At 37.8% G+C, this 19,841-nt stretch overlaps 1 protein-coding gene across 1 annotated transcript in view; it reads right to left on the bottom strand.

The window, feature by feature from the left end:
* Positions 1–19,841, bottom strand: part of FMN2 (formin 2) — a 155,906-nt gene that overhangs the window by 95,093 nt on the left and 40,972 nt on the right. Inside the window, 3 exon segments of the mRNA XM_065632449.1 lie at positions 4,433–4,577; positions 5,626–7,310; positions 10,496–10,528. Coding sequence (XP_065488521.1) covers positions 4,433–4,577; positions 5,626–7,310; positions 10,496–10,528 — 1,863 coding nt within the window.

Below are 19,841 nucleotides of genomic sequence, written 5' to 3'. Positions count from 1 at the left end.
TCCAGATGAGAATATCTTTAACATTTTTATTTCGTTTACATGATAGATTATAAACACATGGTCTGCTCTTGAAAAGTTCATTGCAGTTACATGTATATCATTTTCCAAAAATACAGTTAGAGAATTATCAGTAAGGCTTCTAAAGTTAGAAATGCAATCCATAGAAGTCAGCTCAGTCCTTTCTGTATACTTGCTATGCTGATGGTGATATAAAGGTTTTCTGATTCTGTACCATTTTACCACTAAACCCACACTGGCCAATGTTCATCACGTAAGTAAATTTTTAATATTGCATTTACTTTCATTCTTCAGTATGTGGCCTTAATCATGAGACCATCCATTTTCTTCCTGCTTCACTAACTACATGTTGTTTTAAGTGCTGCAATGACTGATAAAAGCATTTTTTACTCAGGTAACAGTTTCATTTCCTAAGTAATCATTATGAACTGTGCTCATTCCACACAGTCCACACAAGCTATGGAAAGGGTTCTATGAAAGACACTATACAGCCATGTAACCAAAACCAGTATTGTAACTACTGGCACAGCTGAACAAGATACTCCACGAGTGAGTTTTCACCCTTTGCTTGGGTCGAACACCAGAGGTTTGATGAGATCCACTATTTGCTGAAAGGAACATCTGGGTCAAGAATACTCCAGGCTCACAACAAGTTTCTGAGAGAAATTACTTTAGACAGCATAAGAGGTGACACAGAATCAGACCTGTTATGCTCTATATTTCCACCTGTCAGATCTCCTCAGTTCTTCACTCGCTCCCCAGTTACACATCTTAATCTTCCTTTGCCTCTCTCCTCTTGGCCCCGGTTTTCCAAGCTGCCAGTACAAGGCTAAGAAAAAAATCTTCAGAATTATACCTGAAGTCTCTCCTGAGCAACAGGAACTGAGATATAGCCTGTAGAGTGGCAAAATTTAAGAAACTCTTTACATAACTAACAAGACTTGTATCTCATAAAATTTTTCCATATTTCAAACCTATGAAATTATGTGGACATGAGCAAAACCAGACTTTGATTTTTTTTTTTCTTAAAGTTGGCAAAATGAAGGAGACGCCCAATGTGGGGGGAGGGGGAAAACCCAACCCAACAAAACTTGCAGCCTAAAGAGCTAAATTTGGGAAAAGTTATGACTACAAGGACTTATAATGAAAGCCAGACCACTTTAATAGGTAGCAATGGCAGCCCCACCTATAATAGAGCCCATAAAGGATATTATTTGAAGATTTAGTAGGCATTCTCATTGAGTGAGCCTGCACACATTTACAGCAGCTGAGAATTCGACATATACATATTAACAGAGCAAAATAAATCGTAGGTGTTGCCATAGCACCAAATGACAGACAGTGAGAATAAAATCAACTGTGTTCACAAATAAATGTTAATACTTCATTTTTTCTACTACTTTAAAGCTCTGGAGCAGATCTTAATGTGGTCTTCATTCAGTGCTAGATGTAACTTTTTTTTTTTTTTTAAAGCATTACTGATTTATATTGTATGAAGTTGTTTGCAGATGATCATGCCAAGGAAAAAAAAAATAGAATCAATATTTGGTTAGGGTGAAACTAATTCAACTGGTAACTTAAAAAAAAACCAAACAACCCACAACTATATAGATAATTTTATCACTTAAAAAGGGGTCACCATTTAGAAATAATTAAATCATGCATATCTATATACATACACAAGCAAACATATGCATATACTCTATGGCATATAACATAAATAGCTCTGTGCGCAGAACAGCAGCATACTCCTAAATCATTAATCTTTCACCCACTAAAACATCCCAAAACTATCAAGTCTTTCTTCAGATTAGCTAGAATTTCCCCCTGCCCCCATCATGTGGCCTCCTCTGTAAACACATTTTTATTTCAGCTTACAATAAAAACTCTTTTTTAATTAAAATCAGATGTTTACATAGAGTACCAAATACTTTATGCATTTGAAAGTTATCTGGGCATTTTTTACTGACTACTATTTCCAGTGTAGCTCATATTTTACATCCAGGCCATCTAAGGAATACATCCACTCAGCACACCTGCACATCAATGCAAGGAGGAAAACCAATTGTGAGACTAGAGCATTTCTGGAAAGCTGCAGAGTGAGCTTTGTGGGTCCTGGTTCTGTTCCGTACAACGCTCCTTCGCAGCTCAACAGGTGACAGAACACATCTGCTTTGCATAACACGTCCCTGTAAAAATCACTACAGAAACACCATTTGTAAGATCTTTACAACACCCGTAACTATCATAGAAGCCATGTAAATCGGTAAACCACTTAAACAGCACTTGGTGCTTCCTATAAAAACATACTTGTGGAATTACAGCCGTGCTTTCCCCAAATAACTGCTTCTTCTGCTAAACATGGATGGACTTCATTATCCAAGTGTTTACTGCGGTATAAATGAAGAGAATTTAAAAAATGAAGGCCTGCATTCCAAACTGCTGAGAGGGCATACATAGAATGTATTTGTGCTCTACTTAGTTGTCTCATGTCAATACTATGAAAATCCCAAACTGGATTTGCACACATGAACATTTAACTTTGACATCTGCAATAAACCATAGCTCCAGTTATAGTTCTAATGAAAGCCCACGATTATCTGTTTGGTTGATCTTTTCCCCCAGATACTATAGTTCAACAAATCAGACTTTTCCATTAGGCAACTTCTCCCTCTTTTGGAGACCAGTACATTTGTTTGACCACCAGAGTAAGAGAACACAGGAATGTTTGTTCTAGATGACGGCACCTACTTAAATTGCCTTAAACTTCTGTGTGGAAATTTCTGTCACAAACAACTTGTTCTATTCAAAGAAGTTAAAAATTATCAGTCATTTTCATTTAGTTTTATCTACATTTTGTTTATTTATTGAGAACGTATCTAAATTTTTGGCATTGTAAGAAAAATAAATACTTAATATTAAAAACCGCATCTAATGTTTATTCATAATCACTGTCTGTCATTAACCACTGTTTATGTTACAGAATTAAACAGCTGTCATTTCTACTCTGTTTAGAAATTTGCATCACCAAACCTCATGAAATGTGAATAGACCAACAGTTCATAGGCAAAGCATAAAAAATACCTTTGCACACTTTTTTTTTTTAATTATTTAAAGAGCTATCATACTAATTTAGTTAAGAATAACCATTAAAGGGGGCTTTTTCTAGAAGCGGGAAGAAACGCAAAGTTCTTGCACTTTGGAGATTTATTGCAGGACGGCAAGGCGGCAGCAGCACTGTTACCTTTCCTCACATCCCAGTGAGTGTGGCCCGGTGCAACACACAGGTACATGAAGAACATCCACACAACTGTGGCTGAACTACCCTTCTGTCCAGACAAAGGTTTTATCCAACATCTTGGGATAACCATCCTAACTCCACTACCAGTTTTGTTGCCTGCAAGAGGTTGCCGGCATTGTAAAGAGTGCCTGTACGTTTATATTGCTAACCAAAGTGTGTCTGTGGGGACAAGATCTCCAGAACTTGGAAAAGTGGAGAGGTCATATTCAAACATAAGATCTACTGCATGGAGATTTTGAAGAGTCTTACTGTATATCCAACATGGAAAAAAAAAATTGTATAGCATTAACCTGTATATTAAAACATTGTGGGAAGAACAGCATAGTTTTGAATTGAGTACAGGAATGTGAAGGTGAGATAAAACTAGAACTTTAACTTCTGTTTAGTATTCTAAGAAGTTTAATTACAAACTAATTATCATACCATCACAATTCGATTTTCACAGAGATACCAAGAACTTTACAGCTCTCTAGTCACGTAAATATTCAGATTCAGTTCTCTTATACCAGAGTTTAAATTTCTACATTTAAAATATGCTTCCTATTTTTATTTCATTGTACACCATTCCAAGAAACCCATTTGATTGATTTTCTCAATGGTGCTTGTCATTTATTGTATGTGTAAACTTTATATTAATTTTAGATATGAGCACATCTCAGAACTGTTATGATTGGTATAAAATTAGGACTTCGATTCTTAAACATAATTTTTCTCTGAAGTCCTGGTAATTCATATGCACCTCATTATTTAATTTATAAAATTAATAAGAATATTTTTTATGCTGCTTATTGAACAAAAGCATCATATATGCACCCAATTATTTCAGCTTTATTTTTGTTAATTTTTAGGTGGATAATGCAAAGGTTTTTTTAAGAAAAGTAATTACTTGAAAAGTAATTTATAAAAAAACAAATCTTCAGTCTTTAACACACAGACCTTTGAAACCCATCCTACATTCTCTTATTTTCTTATATTTCTACAAAGTGTGTATATATATATATATATATATGGTAACAATTTCACACAAGGCAAAATTCATCTCAGCTGCATGCAAAAATCTGTCTTTATGTAAAAACCAGCCTAGAAAAGATCTGAAATTAAATGAGTACTCACTTGTTTAGTCTTTGTTTTTGTAATGGTGTCCGAAATGGGTTTCTTCCTCTCTTTAACAGCTGTTTTAGAAAACAGTTCTTCAAACTCATGATAATCTATGGAAGGCTCTTCAATTTTTTCCCACACAAGTGAAGCACTAGAATCTCTAAAGTTAAGCAAAAGACCTATGTAGGGCAACGTCAGACTAAATAAGGTCATAAATGGAGGAACGAAGAAAATAAAATATCAGCAATTTAAAAGTTGTTGCCTAACTTCTACTAGCAGCATTTTGACAGGACATACTGTTGATTCTCCCCTATACTTTGATTGCTTCTTTGTTCACACACAATAATGGTGATTCACCCAATTTACATACATAGGAATAGAAATAGGCTGTATATAGGCTATAAAACATACAGACATGGACACAAAGAAGTAGAAATAGTTATCTGCAGACCACCTGTGTGACAGTGGCAAGAACTTGAAAAGAAAGAAGAAATTAATCATTGAATAGTATCAGAAGGGTTTTACAATCAGTACTCAGGGACATAAAGATTAATAAACTTCTTTTCATGATCAAGAGTGATATTTTACAAACAAAAAAAAAGCACTGACAACTGAAAACAAGTGTATCAAAGCCATATCAAAGCAAAGGCTACCAGAATAGTTTTATGCTACCATGCAAATAAATTGCAGTTCGAATTTGCCTTCTGAGTACACAAAGTGAGGGGAAAAAAAAGAAAAAGATTGCTAGGTCACTGGAGGAAAGGAAAGAGGTGAATAAAATGTGTTCAGCATACATTCATCTAGAGGGAAGACACTATTAAAACTTGCAAGCTGCTCCAGGTAGACAAATGCTGTCTTGAAAGTTGAGGGGAAGCACAAATACGAGATTTTAAAAACCATCTCACAGAACACTATAGTGGCACACAGTGACCCCTGATCTCTGATCAACGGGTGGTATGTAACCCCAAAGGACAGCTGAAAACACTATCCTCAAAGAGCTTTCATGTGCAAATGTTACTCGGAGTTTGTGCACATTAAGTAAAATGGGCACTCCATTTACATATCCAACTACAAATAACATCCTGTTTACACCAAGGTTCTCTCAAAGAGCTGCCAAGCAGTAAATAAGGCTTTTGCTTATATCATACGACACTACCAGGACAGCCATAAAGTGCAGGTACCACTCTCTTCACAACTCTACAACTCACCTTTTACTGTGGAGCTGAATTCTTGTCCAATAAAGAGGCTTCATTGGCCGAGAAGGCTCTATCACATGTTTCCTGCTCCCTTTCTCCTGATTCATCCCCATTGCAAATAAACCAGATGGTAATGGAGGAGGAAGAAACCCACAGCCTGGCGGGACTGCTGGGTAGGAGCTACCCTGGGCTGGCACTGGAAGGGGTGGTGTTCCTCCAGGCAAAGGTGGAGGGGCTGGAGGTGGCATCCCCAGCCCAGGCAAAGGAGGGGGTGGTGGAAGGACACCAGCACCAGGCAAAGGTGGTGGAGGAGGTGGAGCAGGGACACCTCCACCAGGCAGAGGCGGTGGAGGAGGTGGAGCAGGGACACCTCCACCAGGCAGAGGCGGTGGAGGAGGTGGAGGGGGAACACCTCCACCAGGCAGAGGCGGTGGAGGAGGTGGAGGGGGGACACCTGCACCAGGCAGAGGCGGTGGAGGAGGTGGAGGGGGGACACCTGCACCAGGCAGAGGTGGTGGAGGAGGTGGAGTGGGGACACCTGCACCAGGCAGAGGCGGTGGAGGAGGAGGGGGTGGCATGCCCCCTCCGGGCAGAGGTGGGGGAGGTGGTGGCAGTCCTGCTCCAGGGAGAGGTGGTGCTGGGGGTGGTGGTGGCATTCCCGGGCCAGGCAGAGGAGGAGGTGGGGGAGGCACACCAACCCCAGGTAAAGCTGGTGGTGGTGGAGGGGGAGGCGGGATGCCCCAACCAAGAAGAGGAGGTGGGACTCCTGCTCCGGGCAAAGGTGGTGGTAGAGGTGGTGGTGGGACCCCAGCACATGGTAGAGGAGGGGCTGGAGGCAGCATCAACTTCTCCCCACTTGGGAAAGGTGGAGGAGGAGGAGGAGGGGGGGGTGGTACCATGCCTGGCCTGGAGTGGTCCAGATGTGGCACTGCTGAGCCAGCAGAAGGAGGGAGTCCTGAGCCGGGCAGGGGTGGTGGTGGGGGTACTCCTGTCATGGACGTGGAAGTGGCAATGGAAGGGCCATGTGCTCCAGATGAGGGAGCAGCAGGTTCGGTGGCTGGCAGTGAAGGGGGAAGGCTACATGTGGGCATCGGGGGCAAAGAAGGAAGATGTTCACTACAAGTCACATCTACAGTACTTAGAGGCTGACAGGAAGCTGGCGTTTCAGTCTCTCCTTCAAACGTAAGGGACAAATTAACTTTGGGTTCTGGAAGAGGTGACTGCGGCATACTCTGTACTGATTGGCTTGCATCCAGTGGCACCGAGATTAGCTTCGGTGACAGAATTAAAGAGATTTCAGAACAAAACGTGGGCTGTAGTTCTAGAGCTGGCAATTTCTGAGTCAGTCCTACACCTCTGCCCCCTTCTAAGTGCAGTGGTGGGGGTGGCTGTGGCAGCGCATTGTCTGAAGGCATTGTGTGTGTTAAATAATCCTCCGTTGGTGATGTTTGTACAGATCTTGCTTGTGACACAGTCCTGGGTACATTCTCTTCTCCGCTCGTTTGAAGAGTCGCACTGCTGAGTTCTTTGCAGACTGTGTGCGTGTGCTCATTTCCCTGCTCCCTCCCAGCAGTCTGTACCTCCGCAGCAGGGAACTGTTTCTCTAGTTCTGCAATTTTGGTCCTCAGATCCTCAATAGTTTGCTCAAGTTGTTGGATGACACTGCCACGCTCCTCAGATTTCACTTCAATATCATCCTTTGAAAGAAAACAAATAAGCATTAAGCACTAAACAGATAACATTCATCACTATATATATATATAAAAATTAGTCAAGAATATTGGTATTCCAGATGTTCAGAAATAAGCCAGTTGTGACAAGCCTTTAAAAACAGGTATCGTATTGGCTAGCTGCATCTTACATGGAAGAAGGTAGCTTAGGAAAATGACTTGCTTCAGTATGAATCTACCTTCATTAGTATGAGCACATTTTAGACTGTGAGTATATTTGCAAAACCAAAAATCAGCAGCAACCCATCCTTCCCCCCACACACTCTGACCAAGAAAACAGCCAAGCACTGAGCAAACGTACTGCACGCGTTTGTGTACACATGGGCATGCAGACATGGCGGTGGGAAGGGCACTGCTTGACTTAATTCTGTTAACTGAAAATATGTTAAGTGTCTCTTCTAATGGATGCACTGTGCATGACAAACTCAGCACCCTACTGACCGTTGGGTTTCAATATACACCTTAATGATACAATACAGATTAGGAATGCAGAACATAACAAATGCGTACTTTTCAAAACCAGCCATTCTCAGAACAGAGTAATTATGCTGTTCTCCAGCCAGCATGCTTGGGAAGGAAAAGAAGCAAGAAAAAACTAAGGGAGAACTTTCCGCCCACCCAATATGTGAAACTCCTCTGCCAAGTGACAGACTGTGAAGGAATAAGGTTAGAAAAGCTTTCTGTCTGGAATGGTTATTCTGTATTTGACAGCTTCACATTTATTGTATCTTTTTCTGAAGCATCTGATCCTGTCTGCTGTAGACTGAGTAGAGGAACCATTAGCCTTAAATGGCATGGTAATTCCTACATTTTTAAACAAACATGAGTTACAAACTGTACTAAAGTTAATGGGTATGTGCTTTTATCAAAAAGTACCAAAAGAAGTAACCCAGTCCATGAATAGCCATTTGTGCATATTCAGGAAAGCTGAACAAGAGATAGAACAGACATGACTTCACGACAAAAAAATCTTTTAAGAACATAGTAATTTCTAGTTGTATGCCTTTACTTTTTAGTACTTTTTTTTCTTTAAATTCAGAATATTTGTCAGCACTTCAAGCATTTACTTAAAGTAAGTTTGTGATGCAACAGGTTTCCCGAGCAGTTACAGCACCACTGTTACGTAGTGCCTTTTTGTTCCCTTTTCTAAAATCATAAGCTCCATGGATGAGACTGTAGGTTTACTTTGTAGGAAATTTTTCAAATACTCAGATTTTACAGGTTTTGTAAAGAAGCTTACAAATAAACATAAAATACCTGACATACTAATTGCTTTGATTTGTTTCAGGAAGACAACATTTTTCATCTCATCCTTTGACACATGAAACATTTAAAAGTCATTTTTCTGTCTGGAAAATAAAATTGTAACTTCCAGCTGGGGACTATTAATAAAATATATGTCAATTAATACTTTAAAAAAATCTGCACAGAATTGGTTTTCAAACATAAAATTTCAATCTCATGTGTGTCTTAGATTTTCCCAGCTGTCCTAAAGCAATCCCAAAAGGAGAACAGAAACTACTCTATTTAAATCAAATATTGTTTGATTTTGAAGCACCTTTATCAAAATGTACATTGTTTGAACTTTCTGGGATGGCAGTTTGAACAGCAAGTTATGGATTACAAGTAGGACTCCATACCAAACTCTGAAGAGAAATGAACAACAGAGAAAGCAACATCAAAAAAGCTTTTCAACGAATAGTGAAGGAATGAACACAGCAGAAATACTAACATTATTATAACAAGTAAAAAAGGCTGAAAAAGTAATTTCCATTACAGACTACTCGTGGTGCTTCAACTCAGTCTCCTTTAGCAAATCAATACTTTGTAACAGCAACAGTTTTGTTCAAGAACTTCATTATAAAGGAGAAAGAGAATATTATATTACCCCTTCATTTCATCTGCTCTTATCCCCCTACCAGTCACCTGCGAATAGAATAATAAGGCCTATCAATTCTTCAAAAGGCAACATTATCAAAAGAAATGTGTTCCTAGGATCATTAAGTCCATGCACCAGTTTTCAGTTGTTTGAGAACAAATCCATTTGCCCTAGATTGTAACTCTCCTAAGCTCCCACTTCATCTCCACTGAGGGTTTTATGACAGATACAGCTTCCCAATTCTATCAGAATTGGAAAATTCATTCCTGCCACAAACTGAAGCCAACAGGATTAGAAACAATATTAAAGGGTTCTGAAGAGATTTGCCTTAATGATGGCTGATCTCAGAGCAGTTCACTGTTTTAAAAACTTATTTACTCAGGAGATTGGATACGATTTTTCACAAGAAAGAGCTAATCCTTGAATCCTGAAATTCTGTCTCAACTACAGGAAAAACCTAGATAGAATTCACAGGTTTACAAGATAATTTTTTAAAGTTTAAAAAAAATGGGAAATCAAGTGAGATGATTAAGCAATTCAGACAAGAAACACAAAATGTATTGATGAATTAAAGTGACTTTTCACGCCCTTGCCTGAAGGAATAGTTCTTCTGCTGTCCTTGAGAGATAGCATTTCAAACAATCTGGTGATTTGCTACTGTGTTGTTACCTAAGATTTACCAATATAGCCTAGTTTTTGCAGAAACAGCATATTATGAATGAACGAGATTTGTTGTGAATGTAGAAATATTTATCTGGAGGAAATTACATACTTTAGATTTATTTGGTTTAAAAACCAAATGAATGAAAACCAAAAAAAAAGCCCCAGTATTTACATGCTTCAGTAAATATTTTAGACAGAGATGTTTTTAATTTTTACTTTTAAGATGCTCTCAGACTAGTTTAATTAGATTTGTGTTTCCTCTAGCAAGAAGTTTAAAGTCTTCCTTTAGATCAGAGAGGGCTGTATTAAACAAACAATACACCACAGGAAGTTTCCACTACCCTCAAGAAGGAAGGAAATTTGAAAGATATCTAAGTCCAATTAGAAATGAAAATTAGACAGTTTTCTTAGAAGAATAAGTAAGGAAGACTTAATTTTTCACACATGTAAAAGATGGTCTAAAGCTGTTGACAAGAACCAGAAGACCCAGATTAAAAAATACACATAATGAAAAGAAGCTTCATTTTTAATCCAAAGGATAATTCCACAGCAGAAACCTACAGGGTTTAAAAGAGACGTGAGGGAACTCTGTCTTTCCTAGAGTTCTTACCCATGACCCAGGTACTGTGGAACAGTCTTCTTTCTGTGAAGAAAGAAAGAAAGAAAGGTGGAAGCTTAAGCCTTGCTTTATCCAGGTGACTTGAGCCTGAAAGATTTGAGCAGGCAAAAAAGTTCCAGAAGTGTCTGGCTACAGAATGGTGCCAGCATTTCTCGAACATGTTTTACATGTTCCACGTGCAATGAGTTTGATGCTTAATCTGGGGCTGCTGGACTGACTGGGTCTGTGTTGCACTGATAGGCTTGTGCGTGTACAGTATCCAACTGATCTGGGAATACTGGCTTTACTGTGTAAAGGTTGTAAACTTGCATCTGCACATGTACCAAAATCCCATACATTACCTCCAATTCATTCCAGTCTTGTCATGTTTTCCACATGTGTACATCAGATGCCTAGCATGAAGCTGATCTATATAGACAGAACGTGCCCAGGATCTTCAAACATGTAAAAGCTCAGATCGCAGCTATCTTCTCTACTGAGTCTGACGTCCTGGTTTCTCAGATGAGTGACTGAAACCTACAGACCCTGCTATAACTAAATTTCCAGGCAAAAAACCACTCACACATCTGTGAAATTTAGCCCTTGTCTATATGTATATATATACACACATATATATGTATTATAGAAATACCATTATATACATATATGGTCTCATTTTCCACATATATATTATATAGTTAACTATATCTCAACTTGCATTCACTTATATACTTTATGAACTGCCATAACATGTCTTTTTCTTTTCCTGACAATAAACATAATGGCAGTTCTTAATGGTAATTTTGAAATAACTGAAAAATAAAGACACATTACTGTTTAGTTTTAGAAGCTAATGTCTTACACTAGTACAAGCCAAGAAGCTGCATCAGCAGTTTGATAATTTTCAGCAATTTGTCACTTAGTGTCATGAAATTTACTCTCTGGGTTTAATTCATATTTAAATGATAGGATTATACTAGTTTGTTTTTTTTTCCCCAAGAAACATTAACCTTTTAGTTTCTCTACATCAAAATTCATGATTCAGAATCTATGCTGCTACCTGATTACAAGCATGCACAGGGCATAGAAGCATACAGTTATGCAGAACTAAGATGGCAAAATAAAGACCCCTCAGATCTTCCAATAAGTCAACAACCGATGGTATTAGCAGCACCCAGTTACTTGGAAGGATGCTCTTCCCAACTGCTCTGTTAATAAATGCCTCTTTTCTATAAGAAACAAAAACTTTTTGAGCACGCACGTCCACCGAATACCAGACAGTAGTGCCACAGTAAGAACTGAATTCAGCGAAATGTGATCTTTATTAAGGTTTCTCTTTTTAAAGCTGTCTTGTTTTCAAAGCTGCTTCTTGCAACTGCAGATCAACCTTAAGAAAGGAAACACAACATTTTAACGAGCATTTTTAGTGCTAGAGGGATTGTCAGATGAGAAGTACTGATGGACACTTGTTTTGCGTTCAGGCAAAATAAGATCCATCTAACTCTCACGTTTCACTTGATCCTCAAAGCGTGTTGCAGCATTCTAGTTTTGCGGTAGTAGAAGTTGAGTCAAAAGCTGGCAAACTTGCCAAGAGCATCAGGGAGAACTGCTGAAGGAGTAAAATTAGTATCGGATACTAGTTTCTTCCTCAGACTATGACATCAAATCACTTTTTGAGAAGCTTTTATTATACTGCAGGTGCATGTCTGGGGACAAAGGAGACATGTTTAAGCTATGGTTGATGTTTCTTCCTGCAGCCACAAAGAAACATGATGCACAGCTCCCCAGGATAGCACTGAGCAAGCAAGCCCTGGAGTAGAAATCACTGCTCTGCCTGAAGTGATAAACTTTATTTGATGGACATGAGTTATTCTCCCACGCAGTGACGCGCTGCAACAGATGGATTACACCAGCCTGCACTGTGCTGGCATTGCGACTATTTAGCTCTTCCTAAGCATAAGAGCTAGAACATGTCTAATCAACCAAGAGGTTTTATCATAATCTAGCATGGGAAAAAAAGCAAAACCCCAAACCAAACAAAAAACCCAACCAAACAAAAAAAACAACCCAACACAAAACAATCACTACACAAAAAACCCCCACCAACATGCAGAAATCTTTAATTATTGCAATTCAAATAGTTCAAGTAAAACAGGATCAGCAGGGAGCATGGACCTTTGAAGAAAGACACATGCATTACAAATGCCAACTTCTAAAGCTGGAAGGCAGAAGAAAAAAAATTTTGTTCAGATTCAGTTTCGTGAAACTTCTGTTGCTGAACAGTTTGAATTCCTTAGCCCTCGGCTAAGTGCATTTCAGAGGATAAGATTCCAGTTCCTTACAGTTCCCATTTTAGCAAATAAAAACCAAAAACCAACTTGAGATGCATCAAAGATTAAAAGTTTTCTCTCTACAAGTTGTACAACTCTTAACTGAGCTGAAATATAACCTTAGGTTATCTGCAAGTTCTGCTACAATAGGAACCTTCAAAGAATTTCTGTAAACTATAGACAAGACAAAATCTCACAGAACCACTGTCCACTCTAGGAGCTATACAGCAGTAAGTATAATTACTGTAATCTTACCTAATATTACTTTTAGCCTGCACAAATGGCATTTTTCAGCCTGATTGCCCAGAAAGTTTCGGACCTGATTAACTTTAAAAAACAAAACAAAAAGCCCCCCAAAAACAACAAAAAACCCAAACACAACAAAAAACCCCCACAACAACAAACCAACCCCAAACAACATACCACAATAAAAAACCCTCCTTAAGTCTTGCAGCTTCCTCTCCTAGCATATATGAAATATCTTTAATAGAGAAGCATGAAGAAGTACAGCAGTAAACAACCACAGAATCACAGAATGTTAGGAATTGGAAGGGACCTCCAAAGATCATCTAGTCCAATCGCCCTGCTGGAGCAGGAACACCTAGATGAGGTTACACAGGAATGTGTCCAGGTGGGTTTTGAATGTCTCCAGAGGAGACTCCACAATCTCCCTGGGCAGCCTGTTCCGGTGTTCTGTCACCCTCACTGTGAAGAAGTCTCCTTTCATATTTAAGTGGAAACTCCTGTGTTCCAGTTTGTACCCACTGCCCCTTGTCCTATCATTGGTTGTCACCGAGAAGAGCCTGGCTCCATCCTCCTGACACTCACCCTTGAAGACTTCAAAAAAGGCTTACCCTTCCATGTAACTTCAGTTAGCCCAGAAACTTGTTTAACTGTTCTGTCACTTACTCAGTGTAAAACAAGAATGTAAATGAGAATGGGTATAGAAAGAAAAGAGTGGAAAAAAAGGGTTCAACTTTATTAATTTAATATAGCCTTATTTTGCCTATTTCTGTCATCTTTTTAGGTGTTCTGCTGTTGATCTCAAAGAGACTCCTACAACAAAATTAGCTGCACTTGGGTCTTTTAGCAGATGCAGAGGGAACTAAAACCCAGCCACTTATGCCCACAATCCAATAAGCAGCCAGCACCTTAAGAGTTGGATTTTTTTTTTAAGTTGGGATAAAAACTGTTCTGTATTTATTTTCTGCTCACTATTTAGGTTCTTTATTGAAATTACTATCACATGATGAATCACCTCCTTTCTTCTATCATCTGCATTTGTCATAAAGTATTTTATCTCTAACAGTGTTGAGTAGTTTTCTCATGTATCCAAGCCAAGGCAATCATCCCTCTCATTCGGTTAAAACACAAAATAAAATCTGGCATACCTCAAACATTACTACATTGGCATACTAGAGAAAGGAGCTGAACTTTTTCACACCAGGCCATTTTTTGATTTTTGATTCAACTTCAGATTGACTGGTAACCTGGGAAGAAGTCACAGTGTAAACTACCACATTCTATTATTTCTGTGTTATTTATATACAGAAACTATACTAGATTTTTTGCTAGAAATAACAGTAAGGATTCTATTGCCCAAAATGTGAACATTAATAATCTAAAATTGAAGGACTCAGAACACCTTTAGTTTCTTCTCCTGATGGTCCAGCACTAGAGATCAAAAAAAGGTAATGATTTTCCAGGTGAACTTCACCACAGCTTGTTAAACAACTGTCCAGAGTATGATAATTCTACATGGTACTCGCCCTTTTTATCCAAGAGTTCAGCCAGACCACAAAATGGGAGGTTCACATGTTGCTTTTGTTTCAGGCTTCCAGCAGGGAATAAGCAGCAAGAAATATCCACAGTAAGAATAAATCTTTGTAGAAAGGGATGAATACCCTTCAGTACCCTGAAATATTAGCCTCCTGCTCATGACAGAAAAAGCTTGGAGAAATCAGAGTCTTCACAAATGTATCCATGAACATACTGAGGGTAGGGGGCTGGAGGTCAGTCAGCTTCTCTAACTCTTTGAAAGCGGGAAGGCTCTATTAAATGTAAAGCTGTCTCATCTTGGGTGAGAGAACATTAAACAATCAACTACAATGAAGCCATCAAAGATGAGCTTTACATTTTGGGAGGTTAAGTAAATACTTTATGGTGTAAAGGATGTTAGAAAAAAAATCATTTGTCTTCAGGAAAAGGTGAATATTGAAATTAAACATTCAGGAATAGGTGGGTTAATTTTTATCAGTAGTATTGGGTTTTGAATATGAGCATATTCTCTAAAGAACAACAACAACAAAATTATTTAAAAATACAGTAAAGAAAAAAGTGATCTTACTGGTTTAACTTATACTAACTTAAAATGGAGAACCTAATGATAACTATCTTTTGATCTGATTGTAAGTAGAAGCTAAAGTGGTTAGTCTGGTTTTTTATCCAAAAAGTAGAAATTCTCAGCTTTACTTTTAAATTCTCATTCAAGTATGGCAATATACCGTGGTTGTTTTTCTTTTTTCTTTTTTGTATTTTAAAAAATAATTCTGCATATTTCTAAATTAAAGAAATATTAATTTTTATTATGAAAAGCATTTCTTATCTCTCTTCCACACAGAGAGTCCTATAGAAATTTTTGGAATCTAGACCACTGTAAAATAGCAGCTGATCTTCAATGCTGATAAAAATAAAAGAATTTAATCTTTAGAACACAGCTCATTTTTGACTGGATGAGGTCTTTCAGATAGGTTAAGCCAACTTGACAAATGAGATCAGTCTATCCTGCTAGGAATGGCACAAGAAGAAATTTTCTTTCAGTGACCTACTCTTTAGAGACACATTTTTATGAAAAAGGTAATTCCTCCTATCCAAGCCATATACCACACAAAAATTCATCTCTTGGGAAAGAATAGAGTCTCACATTATAGCCAAGGATTTTAGGTACCACCAAGTAATTCTGGTTAAAAGAAATAAGTTTCTTAGTTTCACTTTCATTTCTTCTTGTTTTCCCATCAATGACAGAAGAAAGGGAAGTCTGTAAATCCTAAGTCATCTTCCATTAGACAGAATTTGCAAGTCCCCTGTTCAGGCATTGGTATTGCCTGAACCTTAAGGCTGGTACCTAAAATGTGAGAAAAGTCAGTCTGGTTGTGACCAAGTACAAAGCATAGTCAAAATGGAAAATGCAGAATGCTCATTATAATTACTAGATGCAAAATTTGTTTTACACTCTACCGTATTCTCATAAAAGTCTGTGATGTAGAAGCCATGAAACCAGATGAACCACTTGAACTCAAACAGCAGTTTCTTGAGAATTTTAACCAATGCCTGTAAGTACACAGAGTTTAAATTAGGAGTAACTCACAGGAAATATATGTGCTTTTAGAGCACACATTTTCATCTTCTTAATCTGTTATCAAAACAACACAACAAATGTAGCAAGACTTATCATTTTACCACTGCCCAGGCAAAGCTGAAAGTACAGATGAGAACTACCATACAGCCATACATGGAGATGAGCAAAATCCTGAGAAAAACCATCAAACACGTAAGCTAGCCTTGCTGGTGGGGAAGGAGTTGGACAGCATGACCTCCTAATGTCTATTCAGCCCTAAATTATTCTATTATATTTATGTTATTTCAGAGCTATAATGGAAGTAGCATATCATGTATCAAAAAGGAAAAATGGAATAAGCAGCCTTTCAAATTTGAATGAGCACATAAGAAAAACTTCATCTTGACATTAACATCAAGAGCACAGATTAGAACAAAACAAATTTTAGTCTTACCATTGCCAGGAGGAAGAGTGCAAAAATGTGCTATTGTCACTCTGCTGAAAATTATACCAATGTATTGCTCCTTTTAAAGAAGCAAACACTGCCTTCAAGCAAAACAACGGAAGTCAATCCAAGTATTGTGAAGTGTGGATGTAATACAAAATACTAACATTTATTCTGAGAATTAATTGCTTTTATTTTTCTACCACACAGGCTTGACATATTGTACTACTCTTTTTTTTTAATCTGAAGTCTATGATTTATACTCTACATATGTCAACTAATTGATAAAAATGATGTTAGGTGCACTTTTTAAATATTTTTTAAATTTTTTTTTAATCTTTCCCTCATCAGAACAAAATGGAAAAGATTCAGGATATGGTTGAAGAAATGACTTTCATATCCAACAGAAAACTGACCTCTTATTTAAACAGTGGTAATTCAGCAGTAAAACTTTTAAATTACCATTACAAAGACAGTCATCCAGAAGTCTTGTAGAACAAATTATATATGTTCCCTTCACAGGTTTTAAAAATCTTAACAGTGACAGAACAAGGCTTTCCAAACATTCAATGTTTTGGAATTTTTGCTATTTTTAGGACAAAGTTTTACTATCTTTGAGAAACGCTCCAATTTCTAAACCCTGATCAGATTAAGCGTGGTAAATGTGCGTCCTTTTCACAGGCTAACTTATTGATGACCAGAAAGCCACCACTTTCTGACTAAAAATAAATAAATAAATAAATAAATATCCACACTGCAGAGTACCTTCAGGACCCCCGAGAATAACTTAGAAGTGCCTTGCATAGTCCATTAAAAATACTTAACTGCCATCTAGTGGCAGCGTAGGCCCACTTCTTTCTTATGTCTTTCAGAATGTAATTAAATGCTTCGTGCCTCATTTCTATATTTCTGCTGGCATTCTCAACCTTGCTTCATGGCCTAAGAAATCCCAACACTATCAGAAGACTGTTTTAATCACAATGTTCGGCTACTAGTCATACAGGAAGTAGAACAGACTGGAACGGACAATCTCCGTTTAAATTATATTGAGATCTCCACTTGGAGAACCTCTCTTCATAGTTTAAGCAGCTTAATTAGTTAACCTGCTACAGCTGTAGAACGTGAAAAAAAACTCTCAGTGCTTATTAGGCTTTGTAAAAACAACCCAAAAAGAAACCCGAAAATTCCACCACACTTAAACTGAAGAGTAAGTTCTAACATTAAGAATCAAAGACACATTTCCATCAATAAAACTGGAAACCCCTGTGCAAGAACTATATTTCATGAACATGAACACAAAAGGCAGCATATACCTGACTTGCACTTATCGTGTTCTGGAATTAAGTTTGACTGGCTGGACTCCCTCTGACTTCCTGAGCAAAATGCTCCTCATTTCAGCAGTTCCTGTGACCCCAGCAGTAAAGTCTTCTGCCAGGTTTCTATCATCTCCTGTTTCACATAAACTTTCTTTCCTTTCTGTGCATTTTCAATAAAGCATAACTTATTCTCAAGACTAACAAGAAAAAAACTGTCTACCTACATATGCTTCCTGATATTCACTCTCTTTAAGCTAAGATATGCGAATTCTAACATTATGCGTTGGACCTACAGTAGAACACAAGATCCTGCACACCACGTGTTTCAGTCTGGCTCTATTTTTTTGCAAGATAAGGAAAAAAAAAAGAGATATATATCTCTGAATTTTCTTAGCTTTTTTTTTTTTTCCTGAGATTGCGGTATGCTGGTATGCAAGAAGGTTACATTGATATAGTTCTCCTTAAAACAATATATCCAATTCTATCTGTTGGGACAGAGATAATCAGTTAGCTACAGTATTTATTTTCAAAAATGCAATAGGTACAGACTTCGCTATCATTTGGTCGATACGGGAAACTCAAAAAATGTTTGCTTCTTTCATACTCCTTGCTTTCCTCAATGAGATAACTGAATATAGTAGATCCTTGTAAGTGTCATGCTTAGAAAAAAAAAAAACACAACACAACAAAAAACCCACCCTAAATGTGTACCTTTTTTACCCTGCTGAACTCTAAGGATTCAGTAATCATACTTTTGTAGGGCAAGAATTTTCTTAGTAGAACTGTTCATTGCCTTCCCAAGCCTTCTCTTCCTCCTTACAAAAAGTAACCTGGCAAGTAGGAAAGGGACAGGAGAGGAGTGGTGCATGTTCCCAGGATCATTGGATCCTTCTGAATGAATATCTCAAGAAAGAACATGTGAAACGATGCAGTGTAAAAAGAGCCACAATATGGTTTGGGAGCTCATAAATGAAGATTTCCCAACTTTCCTCCCATTTCTGTTGAGCACAATTTTAACCAGTCTCACCTACATTTTGCCTCCACCCTGATGAAAGTCTAGAGTGAAGGAAAAAGGTCTCTGATGAAAGGCTGAGAAGGGGGTTACCAGCAAAGTGTGGTATTCAGGAATACTCTAAAGAGACACTCCAAGAGTCAGACTCATAACGTTTTCAAAGTGGAAAGTATATTCAACATGGCAAAACACATCCTGTAATTTAAGGTTTTTAGGGCTAGAATTGTTTCCCTATGATATTGTTGGAAAGTGCAGTCACAGGTCATGCAGCATAAATCTGTCTTCAGTGCCTGAAAACTGCCAAAATTTTGTCTGGTTCTTACTACCAGTTGAAGTACGTGCTGTTCCAAGAAGGCATATAATTTTAGTTGAGGTATTGTTTGTTGGTTTAAATGGGGTGAACCAAACCAGAGTGAACAACTGAGCCAGAAACATTACAGGCATAAGAATTTTTTTATGGCAAGCTCTTCCATTGTAAACATAGTTTAAATATTCAGTGTGAACTATCTTATAACCAAATGGCTCCAAATAGGAACAGTCTGGCAAAACCTGAGACAGGATTACTGGGACCAGTCATCGCCAATGCCATGAGGAAGAATTCATTACATCTGAATGCTGACCTTTAAATAAACATAATAAGGGCTTTCTTTTTAAATTTGTGTGATACTCAGAATAGGAACTCATGACAAGCAATCAAAAAAAGAAGAAATTTTAAATATCTAGATAATAAGGCATATAAGAGAAAAAGGAATTTAGGTGACTTCTGAACAACTTCAGGTTTCTGGTTCTGTGATGTCCCGCTACTAACCAAAGCCTAGGTTTCATGTACTTATTTTACAGATATAAGATAATCTTTTTAATTATTATTTTTTCTCCACTAAGACTCTGTTTTTACCTACCAAGTAAGCAAAATCAAGA

This window comes from Caloenas nicobarica, chromosome 3, assembly GCF_036013445.1.
Source record: "Caloenas nicobarica isolate bCalNic1 chromosome 3, bCalNic1.hap1, whole genome shotgun sequence".
NCBI classification, from domain to species: Eukaryota; Metazoa; Chordata; class Aves; order Columbiformes; family Columbidae; genus Caloenas; species Caloenas nicobarica.
The sequence above is the reverse complement of the archived record's forward strand: the minus strand, read 5'-3'. Positions and strand labels throughout refer to the sequence as shown.